A 15,168-nucleotide genomic window follows, 5' to 3' on the forward strand; every position below is an offset into this window, starting at 1 on the left:
TCAGATCTCAGCCTCCTGAGTAGCTAGGATTACAGGCATGAGCCACCAGTGCCTGGCTTGTAAATTTTTCTTACTAAAAATATTAGCAAATTGAGTAGGTCAGAGGCAGAATAGAAAAGGAATTGTTCTGTTTCACCACCATCATGTGGTCCCATTCCTTCATCCACTTCCTAAAGACAAAGAAGGACAGGGGCCTTGTACTTCAGGCAGAAGGGATGAACACTTGAATGAGGATCACTTGAATCACGCAAGAGAGGAATCTCAACTGACTTTTGGGTAACTGGATTATACACAAAACAAAAACAAAAAAACAGGGTTTGGGTAAAGCCCAAGAGTAGAGTCATTCATACATAAGGCTCTAGGTTTTGTCCCCAGTGCCTCCTGCACTGCAAAAATAAATTAATAACAGAAGCATTAATAACTACTATTCAAAGAGGGCTTCATAAATATCTGGTTCTGCACCTTTACATATTATCTCACTTAAACTGTGTTATCATGAGTTATGATTCCTTGCCTCTATTTTACAGAAGAGATACCTGAGGCTCAGTGAGTTCAGTAGGTTGTCTGAGTTCAAGAATCCAGGAAAAAGGCAGAGCCTGGATGAGAACACATTTCCCAGATTCCACAGACCACATGAAGTAAAATGCTAGAGTACAATTTAAGACTTTTTGTTGGCCAATGCTTCATTCATTCAGTAAAATTTTTATTGAACACCCATGATAAACCAGGAACTAGGGAAGCGACAGAGAATAAAAATCTTTGCCTCTATGGAGCCAAAGCAGATATTCAGTACTGACATGAGCTAAGAAATGTAGGAGTCAAGTGAAAAAAAAAAAAACAACATAAACCCACTCAGAGCGTATCTGAAGGCTTCCTATATCACCATGGCCAAACTTGGTGTTATTGTCCTTTGGTGAGTTCCTCTTCTTCAGTTTGAGTTTACTGGGATAAGAATTTGTGTAAACATAAAGGGAACTAACACAGTGATTTCCTCTTCCAAGCTACCATTCTTTGAAAGTTGGGTGAGACAGGGTTCCAAGCCCTTAGCAATAGCTTTCTGTGCTTTATTTAAAGCTTGAGGCACGATGGGCTGTCTGCCTACACCCATCCTCTGGAAGTTTCACAATGCCCATATCTGCACAGGTGGCCATCTTCTCTTTCCTCTTCTGCAGACATCTCTGCACTGAACTTAAAAGGATCTTGGCCAAGGTTCATTCTCATAACCAGCCCACCCCTTTCCCCAAGAACTTCCTCCGAAGAAAGGCAGATTTCTTCATGCCCTCCAACTAAACACGTTTTTCCAACTTTCCTGGCAAAGGAATATTTGTTGAAGGAGCAAGACCTGACTTGCAGAGTTCTCTCTCCCCAGGGCCAGGAACAAGTAAACTTTCAAGGGATAATGAAAGAGTAGCTGAAAACACAGATCTAGAGTTGAGTGGGAATGGGAAACCCTTCTATCTCTAATGGTTTGTTTTATTGCCTTCCTGTCTTTGAGGATGACTTCTCCTGTGATGAGTCAGATTCCAGATGATGCAGAAACATCTTTTCCTAACTTACAGGACCTCTACACTGTTTTGCCTGGCTATTATTTGGTGAGAGTAAAGTTTAATCAGCTGATGACATAAAAAGACTAAGAGGATAGTTGTCTTTGGCTTCCTCTGGGAACAAGGTTTTATTGTAAATTATAAAGTGATGTTCAGAAATTATTTGTTTGTGTGTGGGGGTAGGTACTGGGGCTTGAACTCAAGGTCTGGGCCTTGTCTCTTAGCTTCTATGCTCAAGGCTGGTTCTCTACTACTTGAGCCATACTTGCACTTCCAGCTTTTTGCTGGTTCATTGGAGAGAAAAGTCTCACAGACTAGCTCCAAACCTCAATCCTTAGATCTTACCCTCCTGAGTAGTAGGATTACACAATGGAGCCACAAGTGCCCAGCTGATGCTCATGAACTTTTTCCTTATCAAAAGTCTACTGTGTTTGCAACAGAACAAATAAGTACCTGCTTTTTCATTTCCTGATTCTGGTGTCTTCTTACCCCATAGCTTTCTGTAGTCTTATATCTCTGGAAGATTCTAAGTTCCTCTGATATGACCAAAGGTGTTTGGATCCCTCCAGTATCAGCCCTGGGGTCAGAAATTAGTGAATTCTTCATTATCCTGTACTCACATCTAAATAGCACACTCAGCCCTGATGCATGAAGAAAAAGGAACATCTTTTTTTGCTGTCAACAGCCAATTTATATCTTTGTATGGAGACCAGATGCAGGCAAGTCATCTGGATTTGTCCTTATCTGAAGGAAAAATGGGGCTTAAGATGATAAACATCTTAGGTTAGAATAAAATGCAGAAAGGCACCTTCCCGAGCCATCATTCATTAAAAAAAAATCTATTAATGTTTAAAGATATTTATATCCTGTTGAAAACCAAGTTATTTTGAGCTGAGCAAAATGAGAATTCTTGAAATATATAGAGTATGGAGTAAACTTTTGACATGTCAGTGGATATCTCAATAAGTGAGTCAGGAACAGTCATTTTCAGAAGTGATAGGATGAAAAGAAACTTTATGACATCACCCAGAAAATAGTGCCCTGCTCAACAAGTATATATTTTTTTTCAAAGCACCAGTGGCTCATATCTGTAAGTCTAGCTACTGAGGAGGTTAAGATTCAGAGGATCATAGTTTGAAGCTAGCCCAGGAGAAAAGTTTGCTTGACTCCATCTCCCAAATAATCAGCAAAAAGCGGGGCTGGACAACTGCACAACTATATTCATTGCTGCACTGGTCACTATAGCCAAAGTATAGAAGCAGTCCAGAAGCACTTCAATGGATTAATGGATAAAGAAAATCAGTGTTGGAGGCATGGCTCAATTAGTAGAGTGCTAGCCAATGAGTGAAAGCATCAGGTACTGAGCTTGAGTCTCAGTCTTGAACAAAAAGTGATATATATATATATATATATATATCACACATATGTGCATGTATATATTTATATTGAAATTTTACTTACCCTCTAGGAAGAATATTACATCATTTGCAAAGATGGATTGATCCGGAAAAATTATTTTAAATGAAGTAAGTCAGGTCCAAAGACACTTTTTTTCATATGTAGAAGCTAGAACTAATTTATAAATGTACATGTAAACACATTTGTGGTTGTATGCAAGTGTATAGAAATGTATTTGCAGGACAGAATTCAAATGGTGTAATTCCTTAGAAAAACAGTGCAACAACATGAATGCCAGGAAACTGGTACTTGAAAAGTAGGAGGAAGGTCAAGGAAAGCAGGGTAGACAAATGAAGAGAGGAAGAGGGGAGAATGCACTTATTGTAGTTAATACATAGCCAGTGAAATTAAGAAAATTGCCTGGAAGAAGGGGTTGAGGTTAGGAGGAGAGGAATGATGAAAGGAGTGACATCAAACATGATGCATTGCATCCATTCACTGATTCGTTGAATAGGAATTCCTTTGTATAACTACTTAAAGATAATAAAAAAATACAATAAAAAAAAGTAGGACTAGAGACAAGACAGAATGCCAGCTTAGCAACTGGGAGGTCCAGAGTTCAAACTCCAGTACCACCAAAAAGTTACTTTTAGAATTTATTTATACCACAGGTACCCCACTCCTGTGCATCAGTTTTCTCATCTGCAAATGGCATAATAAAAAAATGTGGTATTGTACAATTTTTAGGGTTGATCTGGAGATTCAATAGAAATTTAGGATAGTGCCTGGCACCAAGTAAGCATTCCACAAATATTGGCAACTATTTTCAGGTTTCCTTTAATACATACTTCTTGTTTCAGAAAAAGATACTGAAGTAAGAAGGTCAGGTCTGGCCAATGCCATATTGGCTACATGGTAGACTGTAGGGTATGGCATCTTGTCTTCATGCTGGGGGAAGTAACCCCCCTCCCCCAGGTAATAGGTGTGCTAGGACCCCTGGAGGCAGGGGCATGCACATGGCTGATAGGTTACTGAATCTGTCAGTTCCAGTGCCTGGGACTGGGAATTTCCTGAGAATCTGCCTCCTGCACAGACCTATTTAGACCCAGACCAGCCTAGCCACCAAGAGGCCATGCCACGTGTCTCTGTGATCATGTCCTGTGTCCTGTCTCATGGCTTATCTTAGGTCATCATGGTGTCCCAATTCAGCTCTCCATTGGAGCTGAATTGGCTTGTTGGTATTGTTTTTGTTATTTCTTCCTCATTAGCATCTTCCTAGCTGTGTTATGTGTATTTGCATGCTGCAGGCCTTTGTAACAAGTGGCCACCTGCAACCTGTTAACTATACAATAAATGTTAGTATTATGCTCACCTTTGGTCCTCAGCTCCACCCAGAGGTGGGCTTCTTCTAATCCCCAGAGTTCCCGCCATAGCCATACAGCTGGCCCTTCCCTCTCTCCTCCCAGACCCACCTGAACTCCCACCTACTTCATTTCTGACCCTCAGACTCTCCTGCTACCTGGATGGTGACAGAGGCCATTGCTCCCTCTTGGGGGAAATATGGCTCCTCTAATAAACCTTATAATAATCTTTCTCTTGTGCCTGCCTGCTTCTGCGTGGTCCCTGGGATGGATGTGTGAGCCCCTTCAATAAAGACTCCCATATTCTATATTTTTAAAAATGTGGCTTCTGGGATGATTCAATACCAACAACACTTTTTCGTCTACTAATATAATGCCATAGAACAAATAAACTCAAATGTTAGAAGACATTATAATGCTAGTGAGCCCCTCTCACGGTTTTCTCACTCAGCATTACTGGAGCTGAAACTCCACTTTAGTTTGAGACTACTAGATTTCTTGTTTGTTTGCTTGCTTTTTGGTGCCAGTACTGGGGCTTGAACTCAGAGCTTCTTCTGTAAGCCCAATAAGCTTCCTTTCAATGCCTTAGTACATTCCTTCCCCTTTCCACAGTTTAGGATACTCCTTTTTCTAGGCAACACTAAATAAATCCTAGTCCACCATGGCAGAGCTCCTAATCCACATGTCCACACCAAGGTCTCAGCCTCTTAGCCCCTCCTAGCCTCAGTAGGTTACATAGGTCATCTCAGACAGTAGCTGGCACTTTTTCTCACTCCTCTCTTGTGAGAAGGGGTCTTGCCGGCCCCTTTACTGGCAATAAACCTTTTCTTTGTTCTTATTGTACCTGGATGTCTGCGTGGTGGTTTTCTTTTCAGCTCTTGCTCAGCTTTCTCGTTCACATGTAGGGCTCTAACACTTTGAGGCACACCTCCATCCAGCCCAGCATTTTGATGGTTAACTGGAGATGAGTCTCCGGTTTATTACCAGGGCTGTCTTCAAACCATGGTTTTCATATTTCAGCTTCCTACTAGTGTTACAGGAGTGATTGAGCTCGGCCTTCTTGAGGGGAAGGGTGGGGGAAGACTGTCATTTCAAATGAAGCTTGCTGTGATTTATGCCCTTGAAAAGGAACCAGAGCGTCTAGACGTGAAGACAGCGGCGGGAGTAGGTTAGGAGGGTAATTCTGGTAAACAGTCTCCCAAATTCATCCGAACAGGGCCCGGGAAATTCCCAGTCATTAGAAATCGGGGTCAGATTCACCGAAGGGGGCCCCATGCTCATTTCCCCAGGTGCACAGCGGGAACGGAGTGGCTGGTAGGTGAGCGCTGGCGCTCTGTGGAGAGTGGTTCCTAAGCTCCTTCACCGAGCTCAGCCCGCCAGCATCCCACCCAAGCAGCCCCGAGCAGCTTCTGACCCGCCGTTCCGAGCGGCCCCTTTAAGAGCCGGCCGCAGCCACGTGCTCCATGACGTCAGAGCAGGAAGTGTTTGAGGAAGTCGCGCGGGGCGGGCGGGTTTGAGAGTCCCTCACTTTCACGTGTTTAGGGGGGGCTGTCCCGGCCCCCCGCCAGTTTCGCCTCCCCCGCCAGCAGGTGAGTCCCTCGGCGGGCCGGCCCTGGGGCTTGTTGCGGACCCGCTTCCCTGCCGCTCGGCGGGGGCGCCCACGGAGTTCCCGATGGGGGGGGGGGAGCGGCAGCGCGGGGAACGGAGGAGGGGGAGGGCGGGAGCGGGGACAGCGGGGGGGGCTGCGGGGCGGGAGCGGGGACGGCGGGGGTGGGGGCTGGGGAGCGGGGACGGGGAGGCGGGGGTAATGGGGGGCGGCGGCGGGAGAGTGTGCGCGCTGAGTCCGGGAGCAGGGCTCTCCCCTCCACCTTGGGCGGTGCTGAGTTCGGAAACCCCGTTCCGGGAAGCAGTTCGGGGCGCGGTGCAGAATTCCTCTCTGCCCTGCTATAGAGTCCGGGTGGGAGGAGCTGAAGGAGAGCAAAGTTTGCCCTCCAACAAACTTAACATATTTCACGAAACAAGTCTGGATTGTAGAGCAGTGATGCTTTTTGCATCCCCTTGAGCACAATTTGTTCTTAAAACTTTAATCTTTTGTCTTCTCCCCCCCCTCCCCCGCCATTGCTTACAGAGTTTAGCAGGGCATCAATATGAGCTGGTCACCCTCCCTGCCAACCCAGACATGTGGGGCCTGGGAAATGAAAGAAAGGCTTGGGACCGGGGGATTTGGAAATGTCATCCGATGGCACAATCAGGTAGGGGTTCCGTGCTGCTGCCAGGGCTGGGGAAGGTCAAAGCGGGCTGGGAGGCAGGCAGAGCTGCCCACACTGGTGATCTGAACAGGTAGAGGGCCTTTCCCTTAGTATGGTCACAGAAAACAGTAAGAAAAAGGACTTTGGGGCTGCTAGGCTAATACCTATGTCACCTAAATAATTGGAAAACAAAAACAAAAAACAAAATTCTCAGTCCTAATTACATATTTTAAACCATATGTCTCTCGTATTAGCACATTATATGCTGATAAATGATATAAAACATACAAAATAGAAGCATGAAAACAATATTAAAAATAACGGGATATTTTTAACATCTTTGTTGGCCCATTTTCCTAGTATTCTTTGTAGTACTGTAAACACAAAATACACGGATCTGCATGAAAAAGGACATGTGGGATAAAGGATGAAAAACCATCTTTCAGATACTTTTTATAACAAGGCACTGGTATTTCACACCTACGATCTTAGATACTTGGGTCACTGAGAATTAGAGGATTGTGGTTTGGGACCAGCTCAGGCAGAAAAGTTCACAAGACCCTTTCTTCACCGATTGCTAGGTGTTGTCGTGTGCACTTGTCATCTCAAGTTATGCGTGAGGCTAAGGATGGGCAAGATAGGCCCTGAGGTAGTCTCTATGAAGGAAAGCTGGGAATGGTGCCTCACTTGTGATCCTACTGAGCATGAGAAGCCTAAAAATAGGCAATAGTGGCTTAGGCCTGAGCCAAGATGGGAAGCAAGACCTTATCCTAAAAATAACCAGTGTAAATCAGAGTCATGGCTTAGTAGTATAGGGCCAGCCTAGCAAGAGCAAGACTGAGTCCAGACTTCTAATACTGCCAAGAATTGAAAAAATGGTTGAGTGTTTTGAGTCTCATTGTTTTTAATCCTTACGTGACCTGCCTGTTTCTCACATTTGATGTGTCCTCTATCATTTCTGTTGGTGCACGTGCTAGATGCACTCAGATTCTCTACAGAGATGTTTCTAAACCACTTGTTCACTATATAAGAGTTGTTTTACTAAACTTCAGTAATGTAACACATAATTGTGCATGCCATAAAAAACATGATATTGCCCAGCAACATCTCTGTAGGCCCATCTACCATCCTGCTTGTGACTTGAATGCTCTTATCTTACCTGCATATCAAATAGTGCTAAGACATGTGGCCTTCTGAAAGATGAGCTGAGAGATTGTTTGAGGGAAGATTAATTCTATATTTTCTATTCTTGAGTTACGTCCTTAGGCAACATTTGGAGAACCTATACCCAATTTGGAGATCACTCCTCTGAGGAACCTCCGCTCAACAAAAACCTAAAATTAAGTTCCTGACTCAAAATTGAAACCCAATAAAGTCCTTGAAGGAAGTCCTAGATTTTAGTTCAGGGCTGTTGAGCAACTTTCTGGACTAGAAGGAAAGAACATGCTGCCATTCATGATCCAGGTGCCTGGTCACATCTAGCAGAAAGGCTTTTCAAGGTTTCTGGACAAATACCAGAGAGTCATTCTAGATGGTCATCCTTCGGATCTGTTTAGTTGGAAGACATTCTAGGCTATTCCCTGAGTCTTGTCAGTTCCGAGCTGAAGGAGGGACTCCTGAATGAGTGTGGGGACCAGAGATGGACAGCATTGTATAGTTCTGTAAGTGGTTTAGCACACCCAACTTGGAAAGTAGAATTCCAGCATCCCTTTGGATAAGGGTTCCTTAAACTGCAACTACTTTGCTGCACATGGTGATGCATGTCTGTAATCCCAGGACATAGAAGGCAGAAGCCAGAAGATCTTGAGTTTTAGACTAGCATAGACTATGTAATGAGACTGAATCTAAAAAAGAAATAAATGACTAAGAAGAAAAATATATAAGTATCACAATAAATTTGTCCTGCTCAAAGTATAGGTCTAGCATTAAACAGAAAGACCAGATTTTCTATAACATTGACAAGTACCTGGTCTGCACTGCTTCTAGACAGCCTAGTACTTGTAAGAGTCAGCTTAACTGGAGACATCTTGGTTTTTTTCACAAAGAGTTCTATCCAAATATGCCCTGTCTGTCTTCTCTAACTCAGAATGGCTTGCATTTGCTCAGATAGGATTTTTTTTTTTTTTACTTTATAGATAGGGGCCTAAGAATGTGTGTGTGTGTGTGTGTGTGGTGTGTGTGTGTGTGTGTGTGAGAGAGAGAGAGACAGACAGACAGACAGACAGAGATAGCCTTTAGAATTACTATTTCTAGTTCTTTCTCCTTTTGAAATTCAGTTTATTTAAAAAATATTCCTGCAGCCTTCTGAGGCCCTTCCTCTTCTGTGCATATGCTACTTGGCTTCATTACCTTCCAGCTGGTTTCCCACAGGTTGACCTACTGCGCTTTGTTTTGAACCAGCTTTCCTCTCCTGGAGGCTATGTAAATTCTTCCCCTTCCTCCTAGAGCAGCTCTAGATCATAGTTTTTTGTTTTTTTTTTTTTGCCGGTCATGGGGCCTGAGCGCTGTCCTTCAGCTCTTCAGCTCAAGGCTAGCACTCTACCACTGGAGCCAGAGGGACACTTGCGGCTTTTTCAGTTTATGTGGTGCTGAGGAATCGAACCCAGGGCTTCATGCACCTTTCCAGCCCCTAGATCATAGTTTCTTAAACTCTTCACAGACTGCTTCATTCCTTTTGTATTTGATCCTCCATTGAGTTCCTTATGTCTACTCATTTGGTATGTCTCCTGTGCCGCGCCTCCTCCTCCCCCTCTCTCCCTCTCTCCCTTTCTCCCTCTCTCCCTCTCTCCCTCTTTCCCTCTTTCCCTCTCTCCCTCCTCTCTCCTCTCTCTCCCCTCTCTCTCTCTCTCTCATTTGGGTGTGCGTGGGTATGTGTGGGTGTGTTGGTCCTGGTGCTTGAGCTCTGGGCCTGGGCACTGTCCTGAGCTATTTTCAAGCTATAGTGCTCTGCCACTTGAGCCATAGCTCCACTTCCAAATTTGGTGATTGAAGGACTTTCCTGCCCAGGCTAGCTTTAACCACAGTTCTCAGTCTCCTGAGGAGCTAGTAGTGAGCCCCTTTTACCTGTCCTATGCTGCCTCTTACCTGTGTGGAGTAGTATCATGTCAGAACTCTGATTTCCTAGTCAGCCCAGGCTGGATCAGGCTTTGATTTTCTTTTATTTCCCCATCAGGAAAATCATATATTACATATATGTTAGGTGCACAAAAGCACTCACTCAGTCCACTCATAAATATGGAATGTCCCTAATGGGTAGAATGGTGATTTACTAGTTATAAATTTATACTGTGGCTAAAAGTGTGGCTCAGGAAAGCGCAGTGAGGTATATACTAAGGGGTTAAGGGAGGCCTCTTCAAGAAAGTAACATGAAAATCATTAGTATTGGAGGGGGATCAGGGAGAAGGTGGAGTCTTGCTGGAAGCTGAAGGTAGAAGGCAGGTATTTTTTCTTTCATTGTGAGGCATGAACTTAAGTCTTGGGTGCTCTTCTAGAGCTTTTGTGCCCAAGGCTATTTCACTCTACCACTGGGTCCTAGCTTCACTTCCAGTTTTCAGGTGATTAATTGGAGATAAAAAGAGTCTCACCCATCTTTTAGTGACCACTGTTTTTCTTTTCTTTTCCTTTTGTCTTGTTTGTATTTGTGAGAGTGTGGGAGGGTACATGAAAGGTAGAACTGGGATGAACAAATGGAGCAGTGGCGTTCATTGGACACTACCTAGAAAATGAACTGGATATATTGTGGATGGGGACGGGAGGGAAAAACCCAGTGAGAGCGATGGAAGAGGAGACTGGTTCCTAAAAAATTGTACTGATTGCTCATTACCTGATTCATGTAACTGTAACCCCTCTGTATATTAACTCTATAATAACAATAAAAATAAAAAAAAATAGTCTCACCGACTTTCCTACCTGGGCTGGCCTAGAACTGATCTTCAGATCTCATTCTCTTGAGTAGCTAGGATTACAGACAGGCACTAACAGCACTTGGGCAAACAGGTTTTATTTTTAAATTTACTTTATTGTTATTGTAAAAGTGATGTACAGAAGGATTGCAGTTATATAAGTTAGGTAATGAGTACATTTCCTTTCATATAGTATCATCCCTTCCCTCACTCTTTCCTAGTCCCTCCTACCTGTCTCTACACATGAGTTGAATAGTTCAACAAAGTGTCCAGTGAATGTCACTGCTGTACTTTTTCACCCTTTTTCCCTTGAGTTCTGTGTCCCCCCTCCTAAATATAGACATATGAATAAACCATACAGAAATACACAATAACAATATGGAATAACATACATATATAACAATAACATACAGAAATAATAACAAATGAAGAAACCTTGTTTCCATATCTTGGAATTTGCTTCACTATATCTATATTTATTTATTTATGAATATAAAGAGGCACATGAATGCCACACCTTTGTGTTTCTTTTTTTTTTTTTTTTTGGTCATGGGGCTTGAACTTTGGGCCTGAGTGCTGTCCCTCAGCTTTTCAGTTCAAGGCTAGCACTCTACCACTTGAGTCATAGTGCCACTTCGGGTTTTTTGGTGGTTTATTGGCAATAGGGGCTGGAAAGGTGGCTCAGTCGTAGAGTGCTTGCCTTGCATGCGTGAGGCTCTAGGTTCTATTCCTCAGCACCACATAAGCAGAAAAAGACAGAAGTGGCACTGTGGCTCAAGTGGTAGAACACTAGCCTTGAGCTGAAGAGCTGAGGGACAGTGTCCAGGCCCAGAGTTCAGGCTCCACGACCAGCAAAAAAAAAAAAAAAAAAGTTTCATGGCCTTTCCTGATAGGGCTGGCTTTGAACTGCGATCCTCAGATCTCAGCCTCCTGAGTAATTAGTATTATAGGTGTGAGCTACTGGTGCCCAGCTTTGTAGTAAGCTCCAGTGAAACATAGTGCTTGTATTTAATGTGTTTTTCTGTTTTCACATGTGTTTTGTCTACAATCAAGGGCATATTTGAAGTTAGGAGCCTAAGAATGGCAATCCTCAAGATATGATGCCTAAAGAAATCAAGGTTGTCATTTATTGAGAACCTTCCATATGCTGGCATCAGTACTGTTTTTTGCAGTGTTGTGGATTGAACTCAAGGGGCTACAGGACTCTATCCCTGAGCTCCATCCCTACCCCTGTTTTGCATACTTTATCTCCAGTCATCACAGTAATCTCAAGGGAAGTATTATTGTCTAGCCCATTGTGTAGCTAAGGAAATAGAAGCACAGAGAGGATAGTAATATGCTCAGAGAGGCTACACTAGTAAATAAATTAGAAGCTGCATTTGATGAAACCTCCATGGATTTAAATCCCAACCCGTGTGCTTTTTCTATTGTGGCTTCTCCAGGTGGAGAACACTTTTAGAATACTTCCAGTGTTTTGTAACAATCCAAACCATTTTGAAATACTGAAGGAAAACTTTGAAGGTCAAAATATTTAAGTCTTGGGGCTGGGAAGGTGGCTCAGTGGTAGAGCGCATGTCTTGCATGCCAGAGGCCCTGGGTTCGATTCCTCAGCACCACATAAGAAAAAAGAAAAAAGCGGGAAGTGGCGCTGTGGCTCAAGTGGTAGAGCGCTAGCCTTGAGCTGAAGAGCTGAAGGACAGCGCCCAGGCCCAGAGTTCAGGCCCCATGACCGGACCCAAAAAAAAAAAAAAATTAAGTCTTCCTTCCTCGTTAAATAACCAACTCCAAAATGAATATAGGTTGAACATTCTTAATCCAGAATACTCCCAAGAGCCAACACATTTTGAGTAGCATATGACATCCCATGTGGAATATTGCAGCACACCTGGAATAGGGTCATAGTCAAATTGCAGGTTCCCTGGGAATATAACAAAATTGCTTTCAGGCTGTGTGTATAAGGTGTATATGGAAGATAAATCAGTTTGTATTTAGACTTGGATACTGGTCCCACAATATCTCATGTATATGAAAATACGCCAAAATCGAAAAACATGTGAAATCTGAAATACTTTTGGGCCCCAGCATTTTGAAGAAGGGCTACTCAACCTGTATTTCCAGATGAGGAAGAGCAGTGTGACAAATTACCCTAATCCTGTTTCCCTAGATTTTCCTATACAGTGTGGGTCTTGACAGTCCTTGCTATGTCTACATGCCATTACAATCCCAGTCCAAGACTCAGCACAAACCATTTGTCAGTATAGTTTAAATAGGTAGATGTTTTCAATAAGATATTTTTTTACAAACTAAAAAGGGTAAGAGATTACTTCAGTGGCCTCAGTTTTCTGTACCTTTTGAGAGTGAGGTCTTGGCTCATATCCTGATTATGTAACTTGTTCAATTTTTGGATTTGGGTCACAACTTGCCAAGAACACATAGGATGTTGGCACAGATCAGCTTGCTTGGAGGTGGTGAGGTTAGCTCTCAGGTTACTGCCACCAGAACTATAGATTGGGGGCACAGCAGTGCCTAAGCTTCCTTGGGTCTTCAGTGCACCAATGAAAGAGATGTTAGCTTCAGGAACCAGCTACTCAATTAGTCACCAAAAAAACCCCTATTGACTGCCCGTTCTTTATGTAAGAAACCACAATGGAGGACATTGTGTTACTTGGTGTAAATGCCAAAGCCCATGGAAATGGATACATCTGTAGTTTAGAAAGAAAATACTCTATTGCTCTATAAAAAATAAATTCCTGGCAGATAAGTACAGTGAAGGAATTATCTGTTATGGTGATATGGAAGAGGGTAAGTTGTCTTGTGTGAGTCCATGGTTCCTACATAGTGGAAGCAGGAGCATAGGCCTAGAAAGCACTTGAGCAAGAAGAGCTGATGGTCTCATCTACAGCATCATCGAGTGCTTGAACTGAGGGAAAGTAGCTGGGAAAGCAGAGTGGAGCCAAGAGGATCTTAAAAGTATCCTGACATGGGTTGTCAGGTCAGCAAACAATGCTAAGGGCTGGCTATTACTAGGGGCTTATTTTATAACAGTATGAAGTGTGTATGTGTGTATATGTATGTGTGATTTTCCTTGTTTCATGGGTGAAGAAGACACTATCTTATCTGTGGTTTTTTCCCCCCAAGGTCACATAGCTGGTGAACGAATTGGAACTTGCATCAGTCTATGTTCCTTAGACTATCCAATGCTTATATTCCCTCTGAAGAGGGACAAACATAGTGCAGTAGTGGAGACACTTGGTGTGGCATTATTAGGTTGAGCTATATGGAAGCACCATTTTTTTTTTTTGGTACAGATGTAAGATCACTTTTTCAAATGTAATTTTATTATTATTAAGTTGTTGTACAGAGGGGTTACTGTGAGTACATTTCTTATAGGATACTGTCACCCCTTTCTTCACTTTTCCCCAGTTCCTCCCTCCTATCCCTGTCCACAAGTTACATAGTTCATTTTCCATATAGTGTTTGCTGAGTGCCATGCTTGCATTTGTTCACATTTCTTCCCTCCATTTCTGGGAAACATCATTTGTGTAGATCAGAGTAGCTGAATATCAGCAGCATCACATACATGGTTTAACCTAATAGTGCTCTGCTGAGGCTGAGAGAAAAGTAGAAATGTCCCTGGGAGGAATGGATGGTAAACGGTTTGTGTAGGAGGGAACAAGGTTGGGTGGACAAGGCAGGATCTGGGTAGGCAGAGAGGTAAAGATGATGAAGAGAACAATCAGACTGGAACAGGTGCCTTGGGGCTCTCAAGGAGAGTAGTGTAGTGTACCCTCACTCTCATGGGATGATCATGTGTTGGTTGTTTATTTTGTTTGTCTCCACCATGGCCTTCTCTTAGGAGACAGGTGAGCAGATTGCAATTAAGCAGTGCCGACAGGAGCTCAGCCCAAAGAACCGAGATCGCTGGTGCCTGGAGATCCAGATCATGAGGAGGTAAGGTCCTGGTGCCTAGATGTGGGAGCATGTTTGTGTCTAGGGGATGCTAAAATGAACTCTGAAGCACTGGTCTCACCCACTGCATCTAGAAAGGAAGATTACAGTTGGAGATGTGGTTCAAATAACAAGGCTCTCATTTCAAACTCTACTACTGGGGGAAAAAAAAAAGGGGTGTGTGTGGGGGGATAATTCTTGCTCCTCCATCAGACTACTAGCCTGACTGACACTCCTCTTCCAGAAAGTTCTAGTTGGGAGCTCCACCACTTGAGCTATACCTTCAACCCTACCAGACACTTCTAGACGATAAGCATTTAAAGACTTTACTGGGCCTTACAGTCAATTTATATTAAAAATAGTAATAACTTATTCTTATTTTTGGTCATGGGGCCTGAACTCTGGGCCTGGGTGCTGTCCCTCAGCTCTTCAGCTCAAGGCTAGCGCTCTACCACTTAATCTACAGTGCCACTTGTGGCTTTTTCTGCTTATGTGATGCTGAGAAATCGAGCCTAGGGCCTCATGTATGCAAGGCAAGCACTCTACCACTGAGCCACCTTCCCAGCCTATTATATTAAATAATTTAAGAAAGTTATCATAGGGCTGGGAAGGTGGCTCAGTGGTAGAACGCTTGCCTTGCATGCATGAGGCCCTGGGTTTGATTCCTCAGCACCACATAAGCAGAAAAAAAAAAGCCGGAAGTGGCACTGTGGCTCAAGTGGTAGAGCGCTAGCCTTGAGCTGAAGAGCTGAGGGACAGTGCCCAG

At 43.5% G+C, this 15,168-nt stretch overlaps 1 protein-coding gene across 1 annotated transcript in view; it reads left to right on the plus strand.

Annotated features, from left to right (window-relative positions):
- The first annotated feature begins 5,806 nt into the window (after positions 1-5,806).
- Ikbkb (inhibitor of kappa light polypeptide gene enhancer in B-cells, kinase beta) overlaps positions 5,807-15,168 on the plus strand; it is a 75,586-nt gene continuing 66,224 nt past the window's right edge. Inside the window, exons 1-3 of the mRNA XM_013024398.1 lie at positions 5,807-5,892; positions 6,432-6,555; positions 14,311-14,405. Coding sequence (XP_012879852.1) covers positions 6,451-6,555; positions 14,311-14,405 — 200 coding nt within the window. The 5' untranslated portion in view covers positions 5,807-5,892; positions 6,432-6,450. The remainder of the gene's footprint in view (positions 5,893-6,431; positions 6,556-14,310; positions 14,406-15,168) is intronic.

The sequence above is a fragment of the Dipodomys ordii genome, unplaced genomic scaffold (assembly GCF_000151885.1).
Source record: "Dipodomys ordii isolate 6190 unplaced genomic scaffold, Dord_2.0 Scaffold4, whole genome shotgun sequence".
NCBI classification, from domain to species: Eukaryota; Metazoa; Chordata; class Mammalia; order Rodentia; family Heteromyidae; genus Dipodomys; species Dipodomys ordii.